Raw genomic sequence first — 17,485 nt, forward strand, 5'->3', positions numbered from 1 at the left:
GGACCCAAAACGAAAGGACACCAGAGGCGTAGAGCAGGCATTAGAGGGAAAGGCAGCCCCGGCAACTGCTCAGAGCTCTTCGCAGTAACACCAAGAGTGGGTATTCCCAGAGTCTGAACGGATACATTTTAAGGGTCTGTTGCATAGTGTTTGCTGTCTCTGCCCACTTCAGAAGGGGAGGATAGGTGGTTGTAGAAAAGAACTTCTTAACTCTCCTCTTTAGAGCAGCCCATCTCAGGAAACTGGTTCAAGTCGTGGCCGATGATCTCGCTCACTGTGGGAGAGAAGAGAGAGGTCAGAAAAACATTTAAATTCAGTCACCATTCAAGAGACAGTCATTATGTTACACCAAACATTGTGGAAGATTATAGAGGCGTGTGAGGGAGGTTCATGGTTATCTGCCTGTCTAGGATGTGTCGGGAGTCCCTGGGAGCTTCCAACAATGAAGTTGATCACTGCCACCCACTGAGCCATAGGGACTCCCCTGGGGAGACAAGTCTGTGTTTCTCCGAACCTGCAGGCACCTGATGTACCCAACACTGCACAGCTGGCCGCGGACAGTAACATGCTACAGGAACCAAGAGAGATAGGCAGAGTACAACAGGAGATCAGGAGCTTTAGGGAATGGGAATCCAGATGCAGCCACGGCTCTGGTGGGTCAGACCCCAGCCTGCAGCCATTACACTGCCCGCCTAGGATACCTGGTGGGCTCGATGCATGAAGAGAGTGACCAGGAGGCATGTCGAGGTTAGAAGGCAAGGATGAGAACCACTTCATTTTGGACTCTGCCAAAATTCCCAGGAAGCACATGCGCTTCTTGTTTGGGCTGCTCATTTAGAAACCTAGGGAAAATGAAACCCAGCTGCGGCAGAGGCCTCGATTCACTTGCACCCACTCAGACCAGTCTTCAGAGGCCTTTCATCTCAGCTTCAGGAAAAGTGTCTAGTGCAGATCCTACCTCAGAAAAGATCTTCATCAGCGCCATTTTAGGCAGGGATAACTTAGTTTGCTTCTTTCTATTGGCATAAATGTTAAGATACTTCTGAACCAAGAATAGAAACAGTAAGAATCCTTTCTGTTACTGGATATGCATCAAGACTTTAAAATTATCCTGTAAGCTAACTACAAACAATTTAAATCGCAATACTTTATTCTCCATATATATCTTCTGATAGAAGGAAGGGAGCGATGGGCAAGAAAGGGAGCCAAAGCAAGGGGGAGAGGGCGGGACAGAAAAAAAGAAAAGGAATAGAGAGAAAGAGTTGGTGTAGCTAGTGGGCCAACGAAGAGAGGGAAAATATTACTTACCTGTAACTATCTGTTTGTAGCTTCTAGTGCTGTAGATTTACATGCTTTGCACACTCCTGCAATCCAGTGTTGCGCGCAGGCATTGCAGGTTGTTTTTACCAAACGATAATCTTTGATTTCAAGGTAGTTTTGTGAAACACACAATGCACTAACTAGGCATACATGCAAACACACTCGATTCAGGCAGGAGACTCTCCCGATTTCGTAAGCCAACAATGAATCTATTTTACCTGTGTGTTTCCTAAAACTGTCTCTGTTTCATTATAGATCAATGGGGAATATGCATTATATTGGGTTTTTTTAATATCCCACTTTCCAGTTGTAAAACGTTGGCATGTCAGGACAAAAACTCCACCTTACATTATTTTCCCCAAAGATTGGGTGACAGTAAGTGGAATGAAGTAAAGCTTAAATGTATATGTTTACAGGTGTATTGGGAAAGATTCCATAATAAACAATAAAGAACATCTAAAGCAGAAGCTCTCCTTCGGGGAAGAAGAATGTGAATCCATAGCAGTACTAGCTACAGATAGTTACAACTACGTAACATTTTCCATTGGTAACGTGTAGCTATAGATCAAGTGGATTGGACAGAATGAGATGAAGTGCTTTCCTCATAAAATGGTAGATAGTGAGCAGATGATGTAGAGGTTTGGAACAAAGTTTAAGGACTGTTTGCCCGACGTGTGGTTCTTGCTGGGCATTCATGTCTACACAGTAATACTTTCTGAAAGTGTGCAGTGTAGACCATACGGCTGCCTTACATATCTCTGCAAGAATTAAGTTTCGCAGAAAGGACACAGGGCTCCTTTCCTGTGATTAGAATGTGCTTTAGGCACAGTTTGAAAAGTATGTTCCGCTTTACATTAACATACATGAATACGGTTTTCTATCCGTCTTGCAAAACGTAACAAGAAGCTGCTGTGATTTGCAAATGGAGTTTGTATGGTTAATGTAATTCATTAGTGCCTTCTATACATCTGATGTGTGAAGTGCTCTTTCTGCCACTGAGGCTGTGGTATGCAAATAGGCATGCCAATTGTCTAATTGATGTAGAATGGGGAGATAACCTTTGTTAGGAACACACATCGTCCTAAGGGAAAACCGACCCTCATGAACCTGAATAAAAGACTGCTGTTTGCAATTTGCTTATTCCACTTTATGAAGTGACTGCTACTGGAAAGGATATTTTCCATGAGAGATATGACATCTGACAAGAGTGCAAGAACTTGAATTGTAATCCCTGGGCCATGTCAGGACTACATTAAGAACTCAATTAAGAACTCACACAGAAACCAGTGGTGTCCTTCGAGGAATAACTCTTTTAAGACTCTAAATATCTGTAACTACTGGAATCTTAAATAAACATCTACGTTGTCTGTTCTGCATGTAAACAGCAACTGCTGCTAAGTCAATCAATCAGGCGGTATTTGTATGGCGCGGCTTATCACCTCAAGAGGTATCCAGGCGCTTGGCCTTGGTGGCCATTTAGTCGAAGAGCCAGGTCTGGAGTCCCTTTCTGAAGTCTGAGAGTACAGGTGATGTTCGAAGGTGGAGGGTAAGGTCGTTCCGGGCTTTGGCGGCGAGATAGGAGAAGGTATGACCTCTACTGTGGTTTTGCCGGATGTGGGGACCTGGAAGGTCAGACGTTGGTTGATGTAGGCAGGTCCCTGGTTGTGGAGGGCTTTGAAGGTGGGGGTTAGCATCTTGAACTGGCATCTCTTCTGGACGGGGAACCAGTGGAAGCTTCTGAGGTGGGGGTAATGCTGGTTCATTTGGGGAAGTTGAGGATGAGTCTGGCTGCAGTGTTCTGTATGGTCTGGAGTCATGTGAGGAGTTGAGTGGTGGTCCCGGTGCAGAGGGCATTTCCGCAGTCCAGTCGGCTGGTGATGAGGACTTGCGTGACTGTGTTCCTGGAGTTGATGGGGATCCATCTGAAGATCGTTTTAAGCATGCAGAGGGTGTGAAAGCAGGAAGAGGATAATATGCTAGTGTTGGTGGGGTCTTCCGTGAGGGACTGGGTGAGCTGGGTGTTGTCTGCGAAGGAAATGATGTTGAGTTCTTGGGTGTACACGATGCCAGCTTGTGCGGCCATGTAGTCGTTGAACAAGGTGGGGCTGAGGGAGGAGCATTGGGGAATGCTGCGGATGTTGCTCTTGGGCTTGGAGGTGAAGGACAGTAGGCGGAATCTCTGAGTGCGTCCTGCGAGGAAGGAGGTGATCCATCTGAGGGCGTCTCCCTGGATGCCGATGTAGTGGAGTCTTGTGATGAGGGGCAGTGGAATACAGTGTTGAATGCCGCAGAGAGGTCTAGAAGGATCAGGGAGGCTGTCTCACCATGGTAGAGGAGGGTTCTGATGCCGTTAGTTGTGGCAATCAGGACGGTCTCAGTGCTGTGGTTGGCGTCGAAGCCGGACTGGGAGGCGTGGAGTAGGTTGTTGCCTTCCAGGTGTTCGGTGAGCTAACGGTTAACGGTTTCTCTAGTACCTTGGTGGGGAAAGGGAGCAGCAAGATTGGGCGGTAATTCTTGAAGTTGCTGGGGTCGGCGGAAGGCTTCTTTAGGTGCGGTTTTACCTCTGTGTGTTTCCATGCGTCGGGAGGTGGCCATGGTGCTGGAAGTGCTGAGGGCATCAGTGAGTGTGCTGCTGATTTCTTTATGTCCCTGGTTGAAGACGTGGGGGCAGGGGTCCGTTGGGGGTCCAGAGTGAATGGAAGACATAATGGCGCAGTTTGCATCGTCATGAGCGGTTTCCATGTGGTGAGCAAGTTGTGGTGGGTAGTGGCAGTTGGAATCAGAAGGTGGCCAATGTCAGTGGGTTGTGGGTCGAAGTTGCAGTAGATGTCAGCAATCTTGTTGTAAAAGTAGTCTGACAGTGTGCTGTAGAGATCTTGGGAATGGTGGATTGTGTTCTCCAGGGCTGCCGGGCAGGAGAACTCTCAGATCATGTTGAAGAGTTCCTTGGTGTGGTTGGTGCTTGTCTTGATGCTGCTGGTTAGGGAGACTTCTTGGCTTCTTTGAGGTGGAGGTGGTATTTGCTGAGGACTGCTTTGAAGGAGGTGAGGTCTGTTGGATTCCTGCTGGAATGCCATCGTCTTTCCAGTTGCTTGCATTCATGCTTGGTGCACCGGAGTTGCAGGGTGAACCAGCTGGCGTGTTTACTGGCGCTACCAGTGCTGGATGGTTTTAGAGGGGGTGACTAAGTCGGCACAGTTGAAGATCCAGTCAAGAAGTTTTGGATGGACTGTTCTAAGCTGCTTGTGGTGTCGGGCTTGGTGGTGTTGAGGGCAGTTATCCACTGGGCTTCTGTGACATTGTTCCATTTGTGGAGGGAGGTGTTGGGGGGTTGGTGGCAGAGGAGTCACCTGGTGAAGTGTATAATGCTGTGGTCAGTCCTGTTAGTTCGGTGACCTGGCTGAACTTAACTGTCGCTGGCTGTGAAGATGGGGTCCAGTATGCGACCTGCGTTGTGCGTAGGGGCAGTGACCGGCTGTGTGAGGCCAATGTTGCTCATGTTTTCAAGGAGGTTGCTGGAGTTGGTGTTATTCCCGTTGAGGTGGAAGTTGAGGTCGCTGAGGAAGATGTAATGCTTGAATTTGATTGCTAAAGTGGAGATGAATTTGGAAATGGTGCTGCTGAAGCTGGGCCAGGGCCCGGGGGTCTGTGGGTGCGGGTTCCTCTGATGGTAGTCTTCACATCGGTTTTCATTTGAAACTTGAGGTGTTCCATGATTGGTGTGGTGATTGTGGATGATGGCGATACATCTTCCGTACTTGTTGGTGCGGTCTCTGTGTATCATCTTGTAGCTGCGGGCATCACTGTTGTGATATCCGGGTCTGCAGAGGGATCGGGCATTGAGCAGCATACACTGGAGCTGTTCTGAGGTGTTGGAGGACGGGTGGGTGGGGGTGGCGCGGGTTCCCTTGTTGCAGGTGAGCGGCAATGGCAGCAGGTGAAAAGTCTTGTGGTCGATCGCTATGAGGCGATGTAGCAGTACTTGTGGCGTCCAGGGCCAGAGGCTTGGTGGCAGAGTATCAGTGGCTGGTCAGAGAGCCAGGGTTCCAGGTGCTGGGCACGATCCAGACGCAGACGGGCACAGACTGGCTTGCCTTTGGTGCACCATCAGCACGCTGGTGGCTCGGCCACGCTGCGGCCTCCATTTAGTAGTTCCAGGTACTTGGATTGATGGATTGGGTGGGAAGGTGTGGGTGCATGGTGTTGGGTAAAACAGAAAACAAAACGGCTCAGGGCTGGCACAGTACAGAAGGAAATACAAGAATAAAGACATATAATGAAGGAAATGCAACAGAGGAAATAAAGCAATACTTAAAGTGAAAACAGTGCAAGGGGCAGACTAGCTGTCTAGATGGGGCCAATGACGGTGGTACAGGAAGGCAAAAGGTTAGGTGCACTACAATTACAAGGGGGCAGAGAGGCTCTCTATCTGGTAAAGAGTGGCAGCGGAGTGGCAATACTGTAAGGCAGAAGGCAAAAGTTAGTATTCACGGTACCACAGCAGACAGGCTTGACTCGCTGGCATCACGAGCAACGGGTGCGCTGACGGAGTCCAGGGATAACTACAGTGCTTGGGGCTGATCTTGGGGCTGATCTAGGATCTGCTAATGGGGTCGCGCTGCGGCCTCCATTAAGTAGGCTCTGGGAGGGGGGTGGGGTGCTGGGAGCAACGGATCAGGAGGGTAGGAGCGGCGGCCCAGTGCAGGGGAAAACAGACAGCAAAACGGCGCAGGGCTGGCACAATACAGAAGGAAATACAACAGCAAAGACATAAAATGGAGGAAATACAACAACAGAGGAAATAAAACAATACTTAAAGTGAACACAGTGCAGGAGGCAGACTAACTGAGGCCAATGATGGTGGTACAGGAAGGCAAAAGGTTAGGTTCAGTACAATTACAAGGGGGCAGGACTGGCTATCCGCCGGGTGCAGAGTGGCGGCGGAGTGACAATACATGAAGGCAAACTGTAGTATTCACTGTACCAGGACAGGCAGGGTTGACTCATCGGCAGCACGGGCAGCGGATGTGTTGGCAGAGTCCAGGAAGACCTGCATTGGGGCAACAGATAGCAGATGTCTTGAACCAATGTCTGCAGAGGTTGTGTATGCTTAGTAATGCAGTGATAACATGATTTTCATTTTGAAGCATAGGTGTGTGAAAGAATTCCAAGCTTCTTCCAAAATGAGCAGACACTCCTCTGGAAGTTGCAGATAACAAAACTCTTAGATCTCAGGTCGCCCTTGATGCAGAGTTAAAATGTCTGCTCTTAGGGATAACTTCTCTTGTGAACAGTCATTTCCATTAGCACTGAGTACCATGGTTGTCTTGCCCATGTTAGAATCATGAGAATGAGTGTTATGGACTTTTGCATCATCTTACTCAATATGAATGGAATCAGAGGTAGTGGAGGAAAAACCTAGGGTAAAAACCCTGGCAAGGACATTTGTAGAACATTACCCTTGGATGGTGGATGTGAGTATTTGAAAGCAAAATCTTAAACATTTTGCATTTTATATGATAGTAAATGGATCATCTGTACGGTACTTGTTGATGTGTCCTGCTTAACACATGCACAGATTTGTTGTCCAACCCCAGCCAGATGCCTGTTAGGAGCAAAACCAGGTGAAGAAATGTCCATTGTCATAGGGCTTGTCCAAGTGCCGCCAGCTGGATTGAGTGAGTGCCCCATTGATATTGGATGTAATACGTTAAAGTCATATTGTCTGTTTGCACAATAACATTTTCTCTTTTTTTTAAATTACAGTGTAGAAACCTCTAGAGTGCAAATTACACGGCTGTCAGTTCCAAGAAACTGATATGCATTTTCTGTATTTGCTGTGTCTAAGTACCCTGAACAGTTATGGTACCACCTTTACCTTCACAAGCTCTTAAGGTTTTCTGCAACACAGTTGGTCATGCTTTTTAGCATGAATAGGAATGGGACTGACAGCACCATCTTGAATAGGGTTACCACCATGAAATCATCCTCCTGAATAACATGTAGTTTCACCTTAAGGTGATTTACTGTCCTTAGGGTGATTGTGTAAGGAAGTTGCCATCTCATCCAGTGGTAAAGGCTTCACTGTGTAGGGCTCAAAGGTTGGATCCTCCTACGGTTGTACTTAGTAACTGACCAGTTATCAGGCTGACCAACGAGGCCATAGAAATATAGACGTGCTATACAGACATGCCAAAAGTGACACAGACATTTGAGGTACTGTTAGACATGGGATTCTCCAGATGCCTTGTATCCTTACTCTATGGGGCTTTAAAACAAGATAGGCTCATGGTGGGGATGCATGCTAGGTAGGGTGGGACAGAGACCTTCGGGAGACACTGAGAGAGGGAGAATGGAACAGAGCATGTACCCTTCTTCAGGAGATTTCTGGTAATGCCTACTTTTAGCAGGCTCACTTTTACATGTTGCACTGCACTTGTCTCCTGTACGGCTAAGCAGAATCTACCAGACAAGAAAGGATGAGTATTCCAGATGTAGCACTGGTGGTGCTGATTTCCTACATATGATCTGGGGCTGCACAAATATAACACTGTACTGGAAAAGTGCTATGCTGAGATTAAGGTAGGTAATAGGCATCAAACTAGAGGTCTCTCTGTGACACTACCTTCTCAGTATTATTTTATGCCGCAAAACTGGTAAAATGCAATATAGATTTTCGTTACTGGGAGTTGTCTTAGAAAATGAATGGTAGTCATTAGACTCTTTCAAAAACAATTACTCTTTGGGTTATTTAAAGCATACTATCATGAATACAGACCACTTTCATACGCATCCAAGAACATCACCAACAATCTTAGCAGGACCCAAAAGCGAATAGAAAATTATTTTATTAAATGGATCCTTAATTAAGGTTCAAATGTAAAAAATACATCATAAACAATTAATCAAATATTAACACAATACATTATAATCCTCACAACATTTAAAGAAACTGGGAGAATACAATTCATCACAACGTTTTAAACATATAAGGCACACCAAGTACATAAATCAAAGATCGGAACGGGTTCAACACTTATTGATGTTCTGCTATTATTTCATCAGTGGGAACTAATTCGACTTGGTGCTTAAACTTGTTTATGTATGAAAGTGGTCTGTATTCATGATAGTATGCTTTAAATACCCCAAAGGGAAATTGTTTCTGACTCTATTTTGGTGTCCTGTCCCTTTGGTGAGGAGGACCCCACTCTTACTTTGTGAGTCATTTGACTGTTGCCAAACCGAGGTCCCGCTCCTCAAGCGTGGAATAGAGACATGGCTGAATGGGCACTCGAGGAGGAAAGACGTATACAAAAGGTCAGAACCGACGATAAAACACAGCCCAAACAAATATCTAGTCAGAAACACCATAGATAGATACATAGTTGTATGCCCGCTACTCTAATCAAATTAATGGCATTACTTTCCTCAAAGTCCCTCACGAGCGGGTACTGTTGTGTGTTGCTGCTGCTTGTTGTTGGTCATCTCCTCAGTCGCAAGATGGATGGTGGGAGTGGGGCGAGGTATTTTGTTTGTTGTGTAGTGAACATCCCAATAGTCACACACGAAATTTATACCATCTCAACACTAATTGCATTGATGTGGGTCATAGTGGACGTTCGCCATTGCAGTAGCTAATTATGCTACATTTGTCGACCATGTTGTATTTATGTTCCAATAAAAACTCAAAACAAGCATTTAAATAAAAAGACAGCTGCAGGGGCCAGATGTTTTCCTCCAATGCTGCTCCGAGTGGGGCAGGAAACCCTCCCCCCATATTCGCTGACTGGTGGACAGTGGCCCTTCCAAGTCCTACTAGCAGGACCAGAGGAAGCATCATGCCTCCGTCCAGCCCTCGAACCAGCCAAGAAAAGTATTGTTACAGATCAAGGTCACCTGCTCCTCCTGGGGCCGTGAGTGTGGAAGAAGAACCTCTGTCTTCGTCAGCACGCCGTAGCCCTCCTGATGTGTTCATTATGGAGCAGTACTCAGTGGCAGCTGGCAGGGGCGGCTCTAGGCTCATGGTGGCCCTGTGCAGGGAGCGCAGGTAGGGGGCCCCGGAAGAGGGGGTCCGGGCGGGGCGGAGCTCAGGAAGGTGTTTTAATAAAACGTCCAGAAAAGGCGTTAGATGACCAGTAACATAGTAACAGAAAAACGACGTTTACTTTTTGGGTGCTCATCACTTGGATACTTTGTTTTAGAATCTGGGTCTCTGGAGGGACCCCTTTCAACAAGAAAAACACGTTGCGCGTCCGTAAGAGAGTTCGGCCACAAAGTAGGATCCCTCCAATCACATAAATCATATTCAGAACACGGGTCTGTAACATGGTCTTGCTCTTTGGCTTCCTTTTCAATACCAGCATCATCCGTCTGTAAACTCTGAACCTCCTTCAGAATGCCAGATGTTGATGGACCGAGGAATGATGTTTCAGTTTCTCTGTCTGAGGGTCTTTTGTAATAATCCTCATCCTGAGTTGGTAATTGCTGCATGTTTGTATCAATTTCAGAGTCACCTTGTTCATTTTCATTGGTCTGCTCATGAGTATCATTCTGCTCATGGATATCATCATTTTTTTGTTCTTCTTTATGGTCGTCAGCGCCTGTTTTACCTAGTGCATCAGCAGTACTCTGGCCAGAGGATTCTCCATCTTTAGGTTTCCCTTGGGTGATGAAGTTCAGGATTGCTCCTTCCTTTGACACTACGAAAGCCTGCTGAGCCACCTTTCTCTTTCGTTTCGAATAACCAGATTTGTGTACTCGAATTCTCTTCATTTTGCTTGCAATGCAGCGGGCGAGGCTAGCAGTGGGTAGGGAAAAAAAGAAGACAATCAGCAGTGGCGGCTGCTGAAAGATTTTGATGTGTCATTTTTATTTTCTTGCAAAAACAACAGTTGATGGACAGAATGCAGAACAATGTCATACATTCACCTCAGTACAGAGATCTGGGCCTAAATCCATCGTTTTTTTGCTCACCACACCACCCCAGTTCAGACATGGCCATATGCAAATCAGCCTTGACCCTGTGCCTCATGGGAACAGTCCAGCCCGAACTGCCAAACCATGTCTTCCCTGGACTACACAATGAAGGACCAGCATACCTTAATGAACGAGTGAATTTCCACCAACCTACCAGGAAAATATGTTCCAGAACCATCTCCCTAGCAGCCACCCAATGCAGCCGCTGATAAAACAGTGGAGGCCGCTACTTCTCCCACCTGGCAGTGAAGACCTGAAAACCCTCCCCCTGCACCTCAGAGCCTCACCATCGCTCCAGCAGTTCAGGAAGGACCACAAGACCTCGCTGTTCAACCAACAAGCAGCATGATCCAGCAGCATGAATGCCACACCGCCTCGAGACCCTTATGTGTGAAGCAGCTGTGCTTTACAAACCCTGACTGATTGATAGTAATTACCCTTCCCACTACATGTATGACACATTATGAGGACTAGCCACATATGGAAGGTTTATTTGAAGAGTGTTATAAAACTATAGGGTAGATCATGTGACTTGGCATACAAGGTCTGTTTTATCAGTCCACTGAGAACAGTAGAGCCTGGAGAATAGTTCATGATCTATTTGGGAAGTGACCTTAGCAGGAAGAGAGTAAGCTACCTTGAAATCATGGCACACAGAGACCTGTCTCAGTACGTCACTAACTGATCCTGAAGACAGCCTACAGGTAACCAAAGACTCGTCCACTTTACCACATTGTCAAAAGACAAAATACAATATATTAAGGTTTCTTGTATAGTGCCATATTCCAGCAACCAGTTCTGCTCGCTTTACAGAGCACCTATTAAACAAGGATTAATTACAGTGAGTCCTAAGGCTATGAAAAGGCACTAGAGTTTCACTGAAGCAAAATTAATGTGCAAGGAACATCCAGTCAGGAGACAACTTTCAAGCAGACGTACGAATCACTAGCACAGCGTACCAACGACCCCATGGGCCGTGGCATAAGCAAGGAAAATGGCCCCTTTGGCTGCTGCTCAGGAAGTAGAATATAGCAATTATCAGGGTTCAATGGGCCCCTGAGGGTTTTGGGTCTCAGTACCACTGTACTTGCTGAACCAATGGTAACTATGCCCCTAGTATGGACAGAGAAGGCTGCCACACCAATTGCAAACTGAGGACTAGTTAAACTAGTTTTCTCTGCTAGTCGCATGACAAGCACCGGAATGTAATTAAAGAAATGATCAAGAAGCCAGTCTCCTACCAAGGTCTCTGCAAAAGGGCATTAGATTGAGTTAACATGGGTAGGCACTGCCATCCTATTCCAGGCGTCCATCCATAGGTGCTTGCATTTCATGTCTGCCTCAACACCATATAAACAGACATATCCAAATGCCAAGTACATTCAAACACTCGATGTTTTAAAAGATTTGTGCAGGCAGATCCACTCATTAGATCACAAGTATCAGCTTCATACTCTGTTTTCATGATTGTTGATAAGTAATTGTAATCATTTTAATGAATCCTTAACATTACGTCTAACACCTCGTACCCTGCTCTCCTCTTCCCCCCAATACGACCGTGCCTCCCAAGTTACACCTCCAAAAGTCACCATGCCTCCCCTCAGCCACAAGTAAACACCGCCCCTGCACTCCTGACTCACATTTCCCTCAACATACAGCGCCGATCTGTACCACTCCCTACCCCTGGCGTACGGAGACCACCTCTCCGACCCGTGCCCTCTCAGAGATGAATCGTGAGAGAGAGGCTCTCTCTCACGATTCATCATGCCCTCCCTTCCCATGACCACCAGAATACCTCCAGCTCGCCACCTCACATGGCTTACCTCCACCCAGACCCAAAGCACACACCATCTACAATAACATCCTCACCCAACCTTTCCCACGCCCCCGGCTCCTCACCCCCACGGGCTGGGATACATTCCTATGCCTGATCTGCCCTCCTCCCCAGGGCTCCCCACACCTTCGTCCAATGGCTCACCTTCCCTCGGGTTCACTCTGCAGTGGCACACGCTGACCTCCTCACTCCCCCTCCCCATGCCCTGACCCTCGGGCTGCTCACCTCGCAGCTGGCACCAAAGGTTGCACACTGGCATGCTATCCTCTGCAAGGCGGCCTTTCTTGCCCAGGGTCTCTAGGCGCGCCGGTGCATGGCCTCGGCCGGTCTCGGTGCTGCTCGCTGCACGCCGGGCACGGGTGCTGCCACCTCTCCTGCCGCCAGTGATGCATGGTGCTTCTGTAACCCCTTCGCTGCAGGACTCGCGGGCACTGCGCATGCGCGCGCATGCGAGCCTCCGGAGGTGCCAGATCTGGACTATTAAAACAAGCTCGATTCTCCTGGAAAAAAAGTTCTAAACAAGCACAAGACCTACCAGAAGAGCCCGAAACAAGGCCGACCCCACAGAAAGACGAGACTGGGTTAGAAAGGAAAAGAGTATAAGAACAACCATTCAGCGTGCATCACATTAGATTTAGCACGCCTCAGTTGTTCATGCGCCGAATCCCTGCCAGGGGCCGCCACGAATATGTATTGTATCCGATTCCTCGTGGTGGCCCCTGGGGTTTGGTGGCCCTGTGCAGGTGCACAACTTGCACATGCCTAAGGCCGCCCCTGCAGCTGTTGAAGTATGAGAGTGGTGAGTTGGGTACACGTGGGGAGGAGAGGGGGTGTTGTGTTTCACTTTAGGGGGACACAGCATTTTTTGTGAGCCGGTGACCATTTCCCGTAGTGCAATATGAAATATTTGGTTACATTATAGAATTTATTTTGGAAAACTTGCTTCACACAATCAAAAAGAAAAAAAAACATCAATAGAGAGAAAAAAAAAATCAGTATGAATTACAGTTCTCATTGCTTCATTCATATAGCCAGCAAAGAGCATGGAAATCCATCAATCACATAATCACATCACATAATGTCCGTAAGGTGTCTATCACAGTCTCAGACGACATTTCAAGTAAATAAAGAACCCCACCTGACAAAAATAAAAAATCACAAGACATTTCCCTCAAGCTAACAAGACATACCTAAAACCCCTCCTATTGGGAGGTACTCACCTGTTCACTAGCCAATGAACGGATAGAACATCCTCAAACCTGTGCCATCCTGACATCTGTCCACCTACAGGGTCTGAGTGACGTTTTGTTTCCAGTGCAGTAACAGTGGTGTGTGTGCCCTGTATGTCCCAGATCCCAAAACCCACAGCTTCACTCCGACTTTCATCTTTTTGAGGTTTGTGCAATGTTTGCAAAAGCCATTACTTGGTCCTTATTGCTCCTATTATGAACACCATCTAGAATGGCTTCGAAACCTAGTAATTATTATAAGTCACTACAACAAAATGTCTGCGCCCTCTGATAAATTATTGATTAACTATTAGTCATTTGCACTCACTGTAATCAGGAGTTAGGTTGTGCGTACGCGAGGCCTGGTTATCCTGCCTCTAAAGTTTTGGGAAACCTGTATGTTTCTGCCTCCTTTCCATCCTTCCAACCCCTCTACACCTTTTCTCTCGGGGAGGGTGAGTCCCAACACCAGTGTGCTTTGAATGAGAGCTAGGTAAGTCTCAGACCAGGGTACATCAGGTTGCACAAGAGCACACGGCCCATCCACCACTACCGCACCACCCCTGGTGCCTGTATTGAAATTGGCAGCAAACCCAACAGGAGGCACAGCACTGAGGGTGGCTCTCAGTCAGACTGACACCTGGCCGGCTCCACGGGAGTGCGTGGGAGGTCACTGGTCGTTGTCAAAATAATTTATTGGGCACGATGACGCTGACATGTCGAAGAGGAATGATATACAGCATGGCAGGAGTGGTGCACAGCATAAACTGGGTGCAGTGTTTGATTAGGTCGAGCATTCGTGACCTCTTGTATATACTCTAGTATATACTTTAGTATATACTTATATGTGTATGTACTTTGTGGGCTCTGGAGATCAGCCCTTGGACTTGTCTGCTTCTGCTAAGGGACTTTTTTCTGTTCAACTGCCTCTATTTAACTTTCTTGATAGAAAACGACCAGCAGAGGTCAGTAAAATACCAAAATCACTTTAGCATTCTCTAGATTCCAGTCCATAGATATTGTCTTCCACGAGCACCCGTAGACAATAATATTTTTTTACATCTTGAATTTTCAGTGATATGACCACCGCAGGCCCTGATTTTATATTAAAACAGAGCTTGGACTATACCATTTCCAGCTGAAAGGCGATATTTCTCTCCATGTGTTCCCATACCTGGTGTGACACGCAATTTAGTGCTTACTTTCCCTCCATGTTAAAAGACAGTAGATGTTTCAGCACCCAGGCTAACGTGCTGCATAGCTAACTACATATAAGTTCCCAAAGGCGAGACCGATTGCATTGCAAATGCTTGTTTAGCTATGTTTCCGCCGGGCTGATGACCTCACAACCCTCAGGGCTGTGAGCTCCTCAGCCCGGCAAATACATTAGCTTCTAGCCTCACCCACAGACAGCAAGTTCAGGAAAGTTGTGTGCTGGCAGGCACTGTGTTACTGTCATGAGAGTCTCTCTGAGACTAGTCATGGCAAAATAGCACCGGTCCCATGAAAAATGTGTGTGCACATTTTTTTTAACTCAGATATTAAAGATTTTTTTTTTTTCACTTTGGCAGGGGTCAATAGGGGGTGAAAGTAAAGGGGGCGGAGCCCCTCCCTTGCTCAAAAACCGCCCCTGGCAGTACTGCAGACCTGAACAATGAGATGACATAAAGATGTGACCAGACATCCTCGGAGGAAAACTATCTCTATCTGTTTCGCAAGCCCACCGCTTAACCAGGGCCATCGTTGATTCTCTAATAACAACACGTTGTGATGCAATGCCCCTAGCAGCTGCGGCCTTCAAATCAGTCTGACTGTAGTGTTGAAGAAGTCAGCCATTCCCTGGCTAGAGCGGATCAGGATCAGAGGATTCACGCCGAGTTGTGGCGTGGTTCTTGGGCAGCTCCGCTGTTCAAGTCAGACTGCATAGCTTGAATGGTTTTAGCATTTCCGTGGGGAAAGATATCCGGGCAGTCTTCTGGGATGAAGAGGCCAAGCAGTTGGGAGGCCTTATGGTGTCGGTCACCACATGTCATTTAACATCAAGTTGAAAAGAGAGGCCCAAGCCTGTCCATCTGCACCTAATTCCATCATCTTGAAGTTTTTGGGTGACTGTCAGAGAGTGGCACGGCATTGTAGAGGTATTTGGGTGACATCTTGGTATATGGTGCAAGAATTATTTTGAAAAGAGACTGTACCTAGTTCCTTTGTCTTCAGAAATACTGTTTCCTTCTCGAGTAGTGGTGGAATTTAACCAGGAAATCTCAGGGGTCGCTGTTGTAGAGAAGGTCTCCTCAGGCCCATGCAATGCACCTTATCTAGTTGGACCTATGGGTGTACATCACCAAGCACCAAAGAAATATGCTGTCAGTTCATTCTCAGCTTAGTCCTCACTCAGACTAAAAAGTCACAGATTATGCTGTCGTCACAGGTTCTCAAGATCTTCTAGCTTGTCCAAGACACCTCTCACTAATTATTTTAATGCAGCGCTGCAGGAGGAGGTGGCCACCCGACCACCCTCAAGCACTTCCACCTTGGGATCCGTGTCCATCATTCTCAGGCCCTACAGAGTCTATATCATAATCCAAGGTCTTGAATTTTGGCCCCCAAATCAGATCGCAAGTCTGTAGTGCTCTTTTCTAAATCTTGATGAAACTGGTCATGTAACACAACCTTGAAACTGTGGAGACTCTGAGGTAGATCTGACTTGGTAAGCACCATGGTGGCCAGAGAGAGCTGTGCCGTCCAGTCTGTGCCACCAGCCGTGTCATCTAGTCTGGAGCGAGGCCTGTCCAAGTAGGCCACCACTGCTAGATTTCTTCTTTGGAAGGCATAAGGGGGACCCCTCCCCCCGAACTGCTCAGCACCAAAGATTGTCACTGTCCCGGGAGCTATCTATAATCTCTTTGCACAGGGGAGAAGGCTTCAGGGAAAGCACAGCAACCCCGAGAACTGTGCTATCCCAGGTGGGCACTCCAAATCACTATCGGGGCTCCCTGGAGTTAATATGCCCCATCTTTAGCTCTCGGAATTGTGCTCCCAGAGCAAGCGATGGGATAACCCTGCCAGCCTCAGCCAGCATATCTGTGGGACTTTGGGTCCATCCACTGGGTTAGTGCTCAGTCGTGGCAGGTGGTAACAGCTCAGCTGAGCCTGCCCGTCCAAACAACCCCAGAGTTCAATAAGCTTCACCTCCCTGGGTCATCAGTCCTGCCAGCATGGGCCATTCAGTTTTGGGTGCCGTCCCATCACTAGAATACTCGATGCTTCAGTTGCTAGGGTGCCACAAAGGTAGCTCTCATTGAAGGCCACCCTCCTCAGTGTCAGGCCGACTTCCTCAGAGACTGCATATAGAGGCTGTCCGTTGGGTAGCCCATTCCCCCAGCTCTGGTGTTTCAGGCCCTATGGCATCTCTGGCCTGCTCAACAGGCCTCAACACCTCCTCAAGATGCCTCTGGGGCCACACACAGCAGGGAGGGTCCGATCTTCCCGTCAGCCGTGTCGCTCGAATCCTGCAGTCTGGGCCTCGGGAGTGCCGGACAGGTTCAGGGCCCACTGCTTCCATATCGGGGCTAGTGGACCTCCTTTAGCAACCCCCACACAAGCCTCTTGGGAGCCAGGGGCATGTTTAGTGCCGCTCTCCTGTAAGTACGGAAAGGGAAAACGACTGGTAGACGCTCGGACTGGTCAGCAGCTCCAGCGGAGAGTGTCTGACTTCTCCGCCATCTTGGCAATGCCCTTGACTGTTCCTGTTTTTAATCTGAATTCACTGTTTCTGGGTTCTGATTTCTTTTGACTAGGATACCGGGTGGACCTTTCCCATCAGAATAGGTTCATTTGTTGTCTTCTGAGGGTGGCTGATGTCTGCGTAGGGCTCTTTCACTGCATTCTGTAATGCCCCCGCCAACATTCCCAGCATTATCTTATTTTTTTTTTCTGTTTTGAAACTTATTCCGAATGGTATATTGCAAAGCAGAGAGTACAACACCGACCACAGGAACTTACTGAAAGGATGTGTTCTCGATACCTGCCATCCCAAGAGCTATTTTCATATGACCAGGTGCAGAGGAAAAAACTCTGATCAGGTCGAATCCAAGATGACATCGGTTGAATATGTTCTTTCATTGTT

The 17,485-nt window shown here is 47.5% G+C and overlaps 1 protein-coding gene across 1 annotated transcript in view; it reads right to left on the bottom strand.

Annotated features, from left to right (window-relative positions):
- Positions 1–206: 206 nt before the first annotated feature.
- The window catches only part of LOC146870310 (uncharacterized), a 98,532-nt gene continuing 81,253 nt past the window's right edge, over positions 207–17,485 (bottom strand). The window contains exon 7 of the mRNA XM_085642625.1: positions 207–274. Within this exon, the coding sequence (XP_085498751.1) occupies positions 207–274 (68 nt within the window). The remainder of the gene's footprint in view (positions 275–17,485) is intronic.

This window comes from Triturus cristatus, chromosome 1_1 (genome assembly GCF_964204655.1).
Source record: "Triturus cristatus chromosome 1_1, aTriCri1.1, whole genome shotgun sequence".
Taxonomy (NCBI): domain Eukaryota; kingdom Metazoa; phylum Chordata; class Amphibia; order Caudata; family Salamandridae; genus Triturus; species Triturus cristatus.